Source organism: Trachypithecus francoisi, unplaced genomic scaffold (genome assembly GCF_009764315.1).
Source record: "Trachypithecus francoisi isolate TF-2019V2 unplaced genomic scaffold, Tfra_2.0 Lachesis_group9, whole genome shotgun sequence".
NCBI lineage: Eukaryota > Metazoa > Chordata > Mammalia > Primates > Cercopithecidae > Trachypithecus > Trachypithecus francoisi.
In genome coordinates, this window is record NW_022681474.1 from 70,984,948 (window position 1) to 70,999,105 (window position 14,158).

At 37.5% G+C, this 14,158-nt stretch overlaps 1 protein-coding gene across 9 annotated transcripts in view; it reads left to right on the forward strand.

Moving 5' to 3' along the window:
* The window catches only part of JMJD1C (jumonji domain containing 1C), a 374,654-nt gene that overhangs the window by 358,944 nt on the left and 1,552 nt on the right, over nucleotides 1–14,158 (forward strand). For all 9 annotated transcript variants that reach the window (XM_033208321.1, XM_033208324.1, XM_033208322.1 and 6 more), the window contains 2 exons: nucleotides 4,923–5,062; nucleotides 6,279–6,455. In XM_033208321.1, coding sequence (XP_033064212.1) covers nucleotides 4,923–5,062; nucleotides 6,279–6,455 — 317 coding nt within the window. The remainder of the gene's footprint in view (nucleotides 1–4,922; nucleotides 5,063–6,278; nucleotides 6,456–14,158) is intronic.

A 14,158-nucleotide genomic window follows, 5' to 3' on the forward strand; every position in this document is an offset into this window, starting at 1 on the left:
AGAGCAAAACTCCATCTCCAAAAAAACCAAAAAACAAACCAACAAGAAAACATTTATTGAAGCATAGAAACTAAGTCCTAGGGTTCTAAAGATGATTAAAATATGGTTTGTGGCTCATTCTTTTTTCCCCTCCAGTAAAAAGAGGAAGAAGGGAGTCTTTTAAGTGGAAGTAACCTCTTTCTATCCAGTACATAGGTTTTCATTTCTGTCCCCTGAATTTCTTTTTGAAACCATGCTCTGTCAGTTATTCCCTTCTTTATAAAGACGTAGATACAATCTTAGGCCCTTAACATTTTCTTCTCCATTGGCTTTTTTTCTGTACAATAAAAGCAAAGTCTAAGATTATTTTTTCTTTCTCAAAAGGAAGCCTCCTTTAAACCTTTCCATCCTATTGCTTCTACCCTCGTAAGAAATATTTTACCATCTCTGTCACTTTCCTTTTACATTTCAGTTCATTGCAGTCTTATCCCATACTGGTCTGAAATTACTATTACTACTGCTGTCACTCACACATACTTGGATAATTCAGTGTATCTTTCTGGTTCATTTATTACTCACCCTTATCTATAATAAATGGCACCGTTAATCACAACCTCTTTGAATATAGTCTTCTGCTTCTGTGATGCCACTTCTGATTCTGACACCTTATGGAGTTGGAGACTTCTTTGGGGTTTCAGACATTCTCTACCTTTTCTACTTCACATGCACTTTCTGTGAAAATCTGTGGATGACGTCCAGCCATGAAATACATCATCAATTTTATATCTGGATCCCAGAATGGATCTATAGCTTAATGGCTAGGTGCTGGGGACATGGGATTCATTATAGTATTCACTCTACTTTTGTGTACATTTGACAATTTTATAATACCCAACCTAAAATACATCAAAACTGTAGAAACTCATTTTTACATTATGCTACTCAGCTTTTTAACTGACACTATTGACTATAATAGGTTACCACTCCCATCCCCCAGAGATTTGACAGTCAGTGGGTACACTTGAGTTATAGTCTGAGCGCTGCCACAGAAATGTGACCTGTGGTTCAGATTATTTATCCTTTCTAATCCTGTGATGCCATGGAGTTATATCCTTTGTATCTTATTATAGTTTGTTCAGATCTTTCCCTGTAGCACTTAGAAATTACAATATAGAAGTTAACCTGCTTTCCTCCATTACTATTCATTCATGTCCTTAAAAGCTAGAACTTTCTTCCTCATCTTGGTTTATGCATATCCCCCAGTGTCTGTTTCTAGCATATTTCTTTTGAAAAAATTTCAGGAGAATATCAACATTTTAAATAATCCTTTGGCTCTCTTTCTTTATCTAAAAAGTTTTTGTCACTTTTTATAGGTGGTCACAAACAATGTTTTAGCGTTATAATAATGTTTCAAACACATTGAAAAATACTTAAAAGATCATGCTTTTTTCCTCCATCTGTCATGTGTCTCTTTCCTCCATGTCTTCCTGGCAAACTCCTATATTCATTCTTTCAAATGTAATAGATTATCATTCACCCTAGAAGTCTTCATTAAAGAAAGTAAACTTACTCTACTCTAGCCAGTCGTTCTCTTTCTTATGATGCCTCCCCCGCCTCATGTACTTTTAATTTGCAGAGCAGTAAAATTTAAAGGAAGAAAGTCAGAAAACCAATTCAAAGTTTCCAGCTTTTAATTTTGTTAAGAAAACAGATTTTAAAAACATCAACTGTCATTTTTTAAAGAGAACATTTTAAACTCTCTCTACAAGAAAGATACACCAGGCGCAGTGGCTCATGCCTGTAATCCCGGCACTTTGGGAGGCCAAGGTGGGTGAATCACTTGAGGTTAGGAGTTTGAGACCAGCTAGCCAACATGGTGAAACCCAGTCTCTACTAAAAATACAAAAATTAGCTGGGCGTGGTGGTGTACTCCTGTAATCCTAGTTACTTGGGAGGCTAAGGCAGGAGAATTGCTTGAACCTGGGAGGTGGAAGTGGCAGTGAGCCAAGATCGTGCCACTCCACTCCAGCCTAGATGACACAGCATAACTCCATCTCAAAAAAACAAAAAGAAAGAAAGCAGAGTAAAGGATGATTTTTTAATGATTAACTTTTTACATTGCCCTTAATTTTTTTTTTTTTTTTTTTTTAAACCATGACTGGGAAAAAACTTTGTCACAGATAACACTGGAGGACTTAACCTCTCTCTGTACCGTTTGTACTGATACGATTGCACTTACCACAATGTGATGTTTATTTGTCTAGATTTATTAGGATCCTCTTTAACTCTATGAGCTCTTGAATGGATCTTTCTTAATTGTAATCCCCAACTTCCTAGGACAGTGCCTGGCACATAGTAAACACTTACTAAATGTTTCAATTAAGAAGTGCTTGCAGCTGGCCAGGTGCAGTGGCTCACACACCTGTAATCCCAGCACTTCGGGAGGCCAAGGTGGGTGGATCACCTGAGGTCAGGAGTTCAAGACCAGCCTGACCAACATATAGTGAAACCCCATCTATAGTTAAAAAATACAAAAATTATCTGGGCGTGGTGGAGCATGCCTATAGTCCCAGCTACTTGGGAAGCTGAGGCAGGAGAATCGCTTGAACCCAGGAGGCGGAGGTTGCAGTGAGCTGAGATCGTGCCACTGCGCCCCAGCACCCCAGCCTTGGCGACAGAGTGAGATTCTGTCTCAAAAAAAAAAAAAAAAAAAGCTTGCAGCTAAGTTTGAATGTAAAAAAGACATTACTGTCACAAAAATTAGGAAACATCTGATGTATATTTTGTAGCAGGTAACAGCTTTCTTTAAAAAGTTTTATGCAAGTGATAACATGGTTTTAACTGAGTTGTTTTGCTCAAGATAATGGCTTCTAGTTCCATCCATGTTGTTGCAAAAGACATGATTTTTCTTTTTCTTTTTTAAAGACAGGGTCTCCTTGCTCTGTTGTCCAGGCTGGAGTACAGTGGCACAGTCTCAGCTCACTGCAGCTTCAACCTCCTGGACTCAAAAGATCCTCCCACCTCAGCCACCAGAGTAGCTGGGACTACAGGCAGGCGCCACCATGCCCGGCTAATTTTTTTATTTTTTTGTAAAGACGGGTTTTACTATGTTGCCTAGGCTGGTCTCAGACTCCTGGGCTCAAGTGATCCACTCACCTCGACCTCCCAAAGTGCTGGAGTTAACAAATGTGAGCCACCTACCCAGCAATGATTTCATTTTTATGGCTAAATAGTATACCACTGTGTATATACATCAAATTTTCTTCCTTCCTTCCTTCCTTCCTTCCTTCCTTCCTTCCTTCCTTCCTTCCTTCCTTCCTTCCTTTCTTCCTTTCTTTCTTTTTTCCTTTCCTTCCCTTTCCTTCCCTTTCCTTTCCTTTCCTTTCCTTTTTTTGAGAGGGAGTTTTGCTCTTGTTGCCCAGGCTGGAGTGCAGTGGCGTGATCTTGGCTCACCGCAACCTCCACCTCCCGGGTTCAAGCAATTCTCTTTCCTCTACCTCATGAGTAGCTGGGATTACAGGCATGTGCCACCACACCCAGCTAATTTTGTATTTTTAGTAGAAATGGGGTTTCTTCATGTTGATCAGGCTAGTCTCGAACTCCTGACCTCAGGTGATCCACCTGCCTCAGCCTCCTAAAGTGCTGGGATTACAGGTGTGAGCTACCACGCCCGGCCACACATTTTCTTTATCCAGTCATCCGTGGATGGACACTTAGGTTGATTCCTTATCCTGATAGACATTGGAGACTCAGAGGAGGGGTGGTTAAGAGGGGTGGGTGATGAGAAATTACTTAGTAGATACAATGTACATTATTCAGGTGATAACTAAAAACCAAGACATCACCACTAGGCAATATATCCATGTAACAGAAATTGCAGTTGTGCCCCTTAAATTTATACAAAATTTTTAAAAAGAACATTTATTTAAATGTTCACTGTCATGAACTCAATTTTTTAAAAAGGACCTTCCTGTGATCCTACACTTAGAGACAACCAGTTACTATTTCTGTTTATATACTTCTGAAGTTTTTTCTGTACATACATATATGTGTAGGGATTTTAGTTTGTCAACATTTTAGAAGGATGGCTTGATTTTCCGCAAAACCACAACTTTATTCATGAAACATTTGCATTTGATTATAGATTAACCATTATCAAATATGAGAGCCCCTCGAAATTAATCAGAATACATTTTGCCCTGCCATTCATTAGTAATGGTAATGAGTAAAACCTTTCACCTCATGGAACCCTTTTACCCAGGTATAAAATAGAGGTTATCCCTTATTCCTAAGTAGGCATAGGGGCCAACTAATAAATAGTGACCATAAGAGAACTTTGTAAGTTAGGAAATGCTATGACTACAAGTCATTATTAGGACCACCCCTTTGGACAGGGAAGGAAGGTGGTTAAATTTTACATAGTAGCTCTTAGGTTTTCTATCTCCTGCTTTTTGGTTCGCAGAAAACAAACTGGGAAAATCACTATTGCTTTGTACCCACTTATCTATTCTTGTAGTCCTAAAAGTTATGAACATGTAACTGTGTTTGACTCCTTTTTAAGAGTACTGATCTGGCCAGGCACAGTTGTCTCATTCCTGTAATCCTAGCACTTTGGGAGACCGAAGCAGGTGGATTGCCTGAGCTCAGGAATTCAAGACCAGCTAGGCAACACGGTGAAACCCTGCCTCTACTAAAATACAAAACATTAGGCAGGTGTGACGGCGTGCACCTGTAGTCCCAGCTACGTGAGAGGCCGAGGCAGGAGAATTGCTTGAACCTGGGAAGCGGAAGCTGCAGTGAGCCAGGATCAAGCCACTGCACTCCAGCCTGGGTGAACAAAAAAAAAAGTACTGGCACTCTGCTGCTCTGACAGATCAACTTGAGGAGACTTGGCTTTCTGGTAGTCTCTGCCAACAGTTTGAAAATATGTTCCTTTGCTTCAGGAATTCTCAAGAAATTTGAGGAAGAAGATTTGGATGACATTTTAAGGAAAAGATTGAAGGACTCAAGTGAAATACCTGGTGCTCTGTGGCATATTTATGCTGGGAAAGATGTTGACAAGATAAGGGAATTTCTTCAAAAGGTATAAGTTAGTTTGCAAATAATATCTCTTCCACTTGAGCAAGGACTTATTCATTGTTAGCGTACCTTCACTTGGCATTCAGCAATATAAGATCATTACATAATTTTTACTTCAAAGTAGATGGGGTTTTTTGTTGAAAGTCAAAGCCCTCTTTCTCTTGTTCCTCTTTGAAAGCCTGTTTCATTTTGGGGGTTTTGAATGATTTGTTCCCAGTTGGTAGTGTTCCTCCATTCCCTGTTAATAAAAGACTAATCTGTTGATGAGCCAGATATTAGTTGGGTGGCGAAAAGTAGCTATCTGGAGTTGCAGGATGTAAAAATAAATATTTCATGGAAACATCTAAAGAAGGTAGGATCTTTATTTTCTTTGAATCTGATAGATATTTTTGGCTGCTGACCTAGGGAATGATTCTACTCTATCACATCTGATACTATAATACTTATTGAGTAGACTCAAATTTTGAGTAATCATACTTTGCCTGTAGTTGTCATATACTCTGAAAGAAATGTATATATCAACCTGAAATAATTGGTTCAAACCCTTTGCTCAGGTACTTTTTAAACTTCGTAATTATGGAGATTTCTTTTAAGAAATCTTCAGTGCTGATACATCATCTTTCTGAAAGGATATAAGTTCTGTCTGTGATCAATGTGAAGTAAAAGAGTTATAGCCTTGTTTGTACCATCTTATCCCTGAATATTTACCTGTATTTTAATCTGAAGTATGATAATTTGTGCCTTCTAAAGCAGATTTTTTAACGGATTAAACAGTCCCTTGAAATTGATTTTTCAAGCACTAGAAGGTTAGCCATGTAAAGGTATTTATACTTACCTTAAAAAAGGATCAATGTTTATGAAATCCATACATATGAATGGTTTGGCTTTTGGTAAAAAAACAACTACCCTGTTCCTCATCTATGTGCTATACTTTTGAAACAATTGTAAGGAAGGAAACCAGATAGATGGAAACTTCACAGTGGAAGGAGGCAGGAAGTAGTAAACTATTAACAACATTTCAGTGTTGCTGTATTGTTTTATATTCTTTGGCTTTCCAAATTATTGCAGAATGTTATTTTTTAACTGAAGAAGCTCATTCAGTTGTTCCATTGATTCTGAGAACAAAAGACTTGTTATTACAAATAAAATAGAAATTTAACTGAACAGGATTTACCATTTCCTTACTTAAATTGGGGTGTCTATTTTAATTCATATTTCAGATTTCAAAAGAACAAGGCCTTGAAGTTCTACCAGAACATGATCCAATACGTGACCAAAGTTGGTATGTGAATAAAAAGCTCCGTCAAAGGCTGCTTGAAGAATATGGAGTCAGAACCTGTACTCTTATTCAGTTCCTTGGTGATGCTATTATTTTGCCAGCAGGAGCACTTCATCAGGTATATACAAACTTATTTCTAGTATATCTTTTACTGACTGAAAGAACTAGTTTTGGAAAAAAAAAAAAAATTGCTCTTAGTATATATATAAATAGAAGGCACAAATAAGAGAATTACCTGCACCAGTCTGCCTTATTAAAATGACATCCCAGTACTTGTAGAAATCTGACATAATTACCTTAAGGTTTTAAATTGTTTTAACATGAGCCAGATTTCTATTTGTATACTGTCTCTGATTTAATAGATTGAAATCTGATTTTTAAGCCCTCCTAGTGATATATATACCTCTGAATAATGAGGCTTAAAAGCATGGGGGGACACAGTATATAGACTTTTTATCAGGCTTTAAGCGCACCCCCTGCCTCTCTTCAGCATGATAGCACAGCAGGGGCCTGTCTAAAGAAAGATGGTATGTAATTTATGTAACTTAATCCACAAAATATAAAAATTAAAATAAATACCTAATTTAAAATACCTAATTTTTCCAACACCAGGAAAAATGGCATAGAATAGATGGGGTGGTTATGGAGGATGCGATTAAAAGTACACAGTGGATTCCTATAGGTGGAATGGGGCTACTACTGCCCAGGTTAGCCCTTATATTAACAAGGTGTACCAGGGAAACCAGAAAAAACTCAAAAAACTGCTTTTCCTCAAGAGTTGGTTCTCCACCTTTTCCACTGCTAAGTAATTGAGATGTAGCTGATGTATATTAGTTTACCAAGGAAATTTTCTCACATTTTATGTAAGTATAGTCATTGACTGTTTAGCATTTATGACACTATTCCATACAAATACTACTTAGGTGATAATAGTTGCTTAGCTTTTAGGATGTGTCAGATTCAGGGTCAGATTTATCATTATTAGATCTCAAATGGTATTTATGATACAGTAGTAAAAAACAAATGTCATAATAAATGTACCTTTTTCTCTATGATAACTTCCTGGAAAAAAAAATGTATTTACGTTGGGTGATTATATTTTCCCATGGACTTATGATTATTTCAGAGATGTTGTATTATTTATGGTTCATGTTTAACCTGTACACCCTATACACCATTTCTTTGACTTCTAGCCTCTTAGCAGAAAACAGCTAATCTGTATTCAAATGTAAATGCCCTCAAAAGAATAGCCTATTTAAGAGACTAGTATTATAAATCTTTTGGTACATAGGAATAATCCTTTGATAATACAAAGTAGATTCCCTTGAAGATCTTTATCCACATACTCAGTTTATCCAATGTCAGTTTTTATAAAGTTAACCCCAGACATAATTTGTATATAGTAAAATTTACCTTATTTAATGTATAATTCTGTGAGTTTCAACAAATGCATAGTTAGGTAACAGCAGAATCAAAATATAGAACAATTCCATCACTCCGAAAAAATTCCCTCTTGCACTTTTTTTTTTTTTTTGAGACAGAGTCTTGCTCTTGTTGCTCAGGCTGGAGTGTAGTAGTGCGATCTTGGCTTACTGCAACTTCTGCTTTCCGGGTTCAAGCAATTCTCCTGCCTCAGCCTCCTGAGTAGCTGCGATTACAGGCATGCACCACCATGCCTGGCTAATTTTGTATTTTTAGTAGAGATTGGGTTTTTCCATGTTGGTCAGACTGGTCTCAAACTCCAGACCTCAGGTGATCTGCTTGCCTCAGCCTCCCAAAGTGCTGGGATTGCAGGCATGAGCCACCATGCCCGGCCTCCTCTTGCACTTTTATAGTCAACCTCTTCCCACCCAAAGTTCCTGCACCTAACTTACTTTTTGTCCCTATAGTTCTTCTTTTATGAGTATGCCATACATTTGGAATCACACAGTATGTACCCTTTAAGTCTGGCTTTTCTTGATATATTTGAGATTCATCCCTATTGTTGTGTTTATCAGTTTATTTTTTTTATTGCTGGGTAGTTGTTGTATGAATATTTTTTTCAATTTTTAAATCTGTACATTCACTGGCCAAAGTACATTTGGGTTGTTTCCACTTTGGGGCATAGATAAAGCTATCATAAACATTCATATACATGGTTTTATGTGAACATAGATTTTTATTTCTATTAAGTAAATACTGAATGGTGGGATTGCCTGGTGATACTATAATGTATGATTAAATTTAAGAAACTGCCAGACTGTTCTCTAAATCGGTTGTTCCATTTTCATTTCCCAGTGCGAGGTTATGTGAGTTTCGTTTCCTCTGCTTCCTCACTAGTCAGTTTTGTCAGTTTCGTTTTTAGACCATTCTAATAAGTGTACAGTGGTGTCTCATGGTGGTTTTACTTTGCACTTTCTTAATGACTAAACATTGGGCATCTTTTTATATCTTAATTTGCCATCTGTATATCTGCTTTGGTTAAATATGTGCTCAAATATTTTGTATGTTTAGCTGCTTTTTTTCTGAGATTTGAGTGTTTCTTGCCAATTTCTGATGTCTTTTATCTGATAATGTATTTTACAAATACATTTTCCTTTCCTGTAGCTTCTCTTTTCAAAGAGCATTTTTTTTTTCATTTTTCCATTTTTTTAAAGGACAGTATCTTGCTTTGTTGCCTAGATTAGAGTGCAGTGGCACAGTCATAGCTCACTGTAATCCCAAACTCCTGGGTTCAAGTGATCCTTCCACCACAGCCTCCCGAGTAGCTGGTACTGTAGATGCACACCACCATGCCCAGCTGATTTTTAAAATTTTTTACGGAGATGGGGTCTTGCTATGTTGCTCAGGCTGGTCTCAAACTCCTAGGCTCAGGCAATCCTCCTGCCTTGGCTTCCCAAAGTTTTGGGATTATAGGCATGAGCCAGCCCACCTGGCTGTTTTTTTCATTTTGATGAGGTCCAGTTGATCAATTTCTCTTTTATGGATGATATTTTCGTAGCATCTACAAAATTGTTGCCTAGCCCAAGATCACTAAGATTTTCTCCTCATTTTCTTCTAGAACCATTATAGTTTGAGGTCTTATATTTGGGTATGCAATTTAGTTCATCTTTGTAGTATGGATTGAGGTTCAATTTTTTGCATATGGGCATTTGGCTGTTCTAGTACTATTTGTTGAAAATACTACTTTTTAATGTTTTTCTTTTGAAAATATAATACATAAATAGAAAAATTCAAAAGTATAAAAAGTTCACAGTGAAAATTCAGTATCTCACATTTTCCCCCATTTCCTTTTATCCAGATGCAATCATTGTTACGCCAAAGAGATTTCATGCTTATACTTGTCTCCCTGCTGCTACTTTTTTGGGAAGAATGGTCTTTTAGTAGGCTCAAAGTGACCTTGTTAAAAGTTAGGTTAGTTTACATATCCACTTCCCCCTCTGTCTCACTGCCTTCATCTCATATGGCTCTCCTAGTTCCTCTCTAGCCATCCTGTCCTCTTTGCTACTTCCACACACACCAAGTATGTTTCCTCTCCAGGGCTTTTGTGCTTGTTAAGCTTTTTTACTTGGAATCGTTTTTCTCTCGGGTATCTGTAAGACTTACTTCTTCGCAATTTTTTAGACTTCATTCAAATTTCACCTTCTTGGTGAGGTCTAGTTTAAAGCTGTAAATTGTGTCCCCCAACTTTCTGTCATCTTTTCCTGCTTTATTTTCCTCCATTTGAGTTGTCACCTTAAAATATGCTTTATAATTTACTCACTTTGCTCATTGTCTTTTAACCCCCACTAGAATGTAAGCATGATGAAGTAAGAGATTTGTCTTTTCCATTGCTCTCTTCCCATGCCTAGAATAATGCATTTAATGTTTGTATTATTAATAAGTCTCTATTCTGAAGGCCTGAAAATATGTTCTCAATAACAACATGTTTTTGCACAAGGGTAGATGAAAACAAATTTATGGCTTTCTATAATTTATATATATTGGGCTTTTTGTAAAACATGTAAATGTTTACTTCTTCCTATATGTGCTTTCTCTGGCTACTTCCAAAAGTTTACTTAGGTTCGAACTCACTTTATGACTATACACATTTTCTTTGAGATAGAAAATTCACATAGATTATAGAAATATGATTTCATCTATAAAAAATGTTATATCTAAATACACCAAGGCAGCATATATTACCTAGACTGACAAATTATATTCTGAGCTCTGCCACTAAATTGCTGAGTGATCCAAAACAAGATCTAACCTCTTTGCTACATATTTGGCACAGAAATTGCCAGCTATACAAAAGGGAATTGCCACCTTTCCTCTCCTATGTGTGTAAGCTGTGACAACAACACAGCTTTTTATACTCTGTCGAAAGGATGTTGTCCATAATTCATAATTGGTGGCAATGCAATTTTAAGAGAAAATAAGTAATAAGTGTTTACAATATTAACCTGTGTTTGAGATGCATTATTACTTACAGCCTGTTTAGGTCTTAGAAGTTCTGAAAACTGTTCATGACTTCACTTCCAGTAGGCTATAGGTGGCCCTCAGAATAATCAGACTCTAAATCAGTGTTCTGACACTTTAGCATAAGTTAGAATTTCATGGAGGGCTTGATAAAGCAGATTGCTGTACCCCACCACCAGAGTTTCTGATTTCAGTGGGTCTGGGGAGGGACCTAAAACTATAGATTTGTAACAAGTTTCCAGGAAATGCTGATTTTATTGTCCAGGGACCACACTTTGGAAACCACACAAATAGGAATCTCATGCAAACCCAAGGCAACTATCAAAAAATTTTCAACCAAGTGATGCTGCATGACAGAGGCCAACAGTGATAGGGAAGAAACAAGATTCTGTTCTTTGGCCTGTCAACAATGACCATTGCCAGAGCCAAATTGAGAAAGCTGAGGGGTATAATCTTAGCAAGCTGAGGGAAAGCAGCATAGCCACAGTCCTGTTTATATGCTAAGAACTATTCTAGAATGGGAGACTTACAAATCTTCTCTTAGTAACTGGGACTCAGTCTGTGAAACTCCTGTACATCCCTCCACAGAGCAATGACACTGACCTCCAGGATTCTGTAGTATTCTGAGGTTTAGAGTGGCCTTTACTTAAAAACAGCAACCATTTTTTGTTTTTTGTTTTTTTAAGTTAACACATAATCTTTAGTAAACTTTGCCCAAAAATACTGAATTTAATTGTGTTTGGTTTTTTGTCATGAGTTTAGAAAATTTTAAAGTTGTAATTCTCTGTATTCATATGACCAAAAGGACTTCTTGGCAAAATCTTTCCACACTAAGTTCTTACAAATAACTGAGTGAATAGCAATCACAGTGTCAATAATCCTACTGTGAATACAAATTTTATTTTATTTTATTTTTTTTTGAGACGGAGTCTCGCTCTGCCGCCCAGGCTGGAGTGCAGTGGCCGGGTCTCAGCTCACTGCAAGCTCCGCCTCCTGGGTTTACGCCATTCTCCTGCCTCAGCCTCCCAAGCAGCTGGGACTACAGGCGCCCGCCATGTCGCCCGGCTAGTTTTTTGTATTTTTTAGTAGAGACGGGGTTTCACCATGTTAGCCAGGATGGTCTCGATCTCCTGACCTCGTGATCCGCCCGTCTCGGCCTCCCAAAGTGCTGGGATTACAGGCTTGAGCCACCGCGCCTGGCCACAAATTTTATTTTCTTAACATTACCCATTTATAATTATAACTGATGCTTTTAGGCAAGTATGAATAAGACAATGTCAAGGAAGTGAAATATAAATGACTCAAATGTGACAAAGAAAAGGTAATCAAAATGAGAAGTTGAGTTGTGTTCTGCTTTAAAACTGAACCTGGGCTCTTCAAAGTAGTCCTCAAGCCTTTATGCAAAATATATCAGGTAGGGGTCATTAGGAAACCTAATAGCATCTTGTAAGCACTAATAAAGGTTACTGTTCTAAAAGTCATTTTAAAACAACCATAAGCTGGCAAAGACTGACAGAATGAACTTTTTCAGAACTCTGGAATCTAATCGAAAACGTATACAGCAACCAAGAGACTGCTTAATGAAGAAAAGGGCGGCTGATTTTTGGCATTTAAGGAAATCTCTTGTTAGGGCACTGGCTGACCAATGAGATAGTGGAACAGAGACTTCAGTGACCACACCCAACAAGGAATACTGCCTTTGCAAAAACAGTTTGGAAAGTCACTAAACAAGTGGATGACTGCAGCCCTCAGGAATCAACAACAGCAAACTGAGGCAGGGAGAGATTATGATTACACATTGTAATGTTCAGATGCCCAGTTTTCAATAAAAAGGTACAAGGCATACACAGAAAGAGGAAAGTATGGCCCATTCAAAGGGAGAAAATAAATTGGCGAAAACCTTCCCTGGGAAGCCCAGACATTGGACTTACTAGACAACTGTCTTAAATATGCTCAAAGAGCTAACAGAAACCAGGAAAATGATGGATGAACAAAGTGAGAATATCAATAAAGAGAAATTGTATTTAAAAAGAACCAAGTATACATTTTGGAGCTACAAATGATTTTAGGACATGCTAGAGCTAGATATACCAAAAGGTTCTTTCATGCTAAAACTTTGGAAAGACTTACTCTCCTTAAGTTCAGATAAATGAAAGATATAAGGAGAGAGGGCATTTGGAGACTGTGTATGCTGGTATGAGAGTTAATAAGCAGGACTGTAAAGCATCTGTTAGACAAGACACCGCAGGAGTTGGGCTCCTGTTGACTTGCCATTTATTGGCTGATTTGTCTTGGGACAGGCGCTGAACATCTCATCCATAGTTTCCTGCTCTGTGAAATAGAGCATCTGTTCTACAGACACATTATGAAGAGCCAGTGAGACTGTACAGAAATGCTGAAAATATGAGGCATCCACTATGTTCATCCTCCAGAGGAACCAACAGCCTAATGATTAAAGAAAGAGAATGTTTACTTTACTATGCTACCAAGTTATCAATAGAGGCACAGTGCTTGAGTTAAAGAACTCTGCAGACTTCAGCAGCTGTTCAGGTGGTCATTATGCCCAGAGGAGGAATTCTAGCCCCTCTGGAATTCCATCACCCTATCATCAATTAGATTTTTTTTCCCACAGTCTCCATTTCCCACTTACTATCTCCTTCATCTCACTCCTCCCAATTAAATTTATTTTGCATACTTAAAATTAGAATAACTTTAAATGCTTAGTTTTCCAATTATTTCTCCTTTCCCAGGAATTTTTGTGACATTTTTTAATATCAAGAGAAGACAATCTAGAAATCCCAGATTGGATCAGCTTGGGCCTTACTTTCTTGTTTTACTGGCATTAATAGAAAGCAGCTCTAATAGTCAAGTGCAAAGTCAGTTTGTAAATGCTGAGCAAATAACAGATAAGACTATTGACTGGCTTCTTGGGAAAACTGTTTAGTCAGGAGAGAGAACACTGTTGAAAAACTGTTGTACTGATGTCACCGGTGATTGAAGGGGTATCTTTAATTGGCTAATTTGAAAGAAAGTCACAAAAGAAAGGCACGAATAACCAAAATCCTGGCATATTTCTGAAACTCACTCGAGGTAATTAGATCTGTCTGGAACTACATTTTCCATCCCAGTTCCTAACAAAAGTTTCATTTCCTTTTCTTTATTCTCTGATGTAAGAGTTAACAGTGAAATGACCAAAATCCAAAGCCAATGGAGCAACAATAAACATACTCAGATAGATTGCCTCATAAATTCTTTCAAGTTAGTTTTTAAAAGGAACACATTTTTTAAAAGTCCACTTGGCAAAATTGATAATTTAATATCTGGTTATCAGCCTCTCCAAAGGATTCCTGGAAAAGTTATTTTCTTTTTATCATTTAAAAA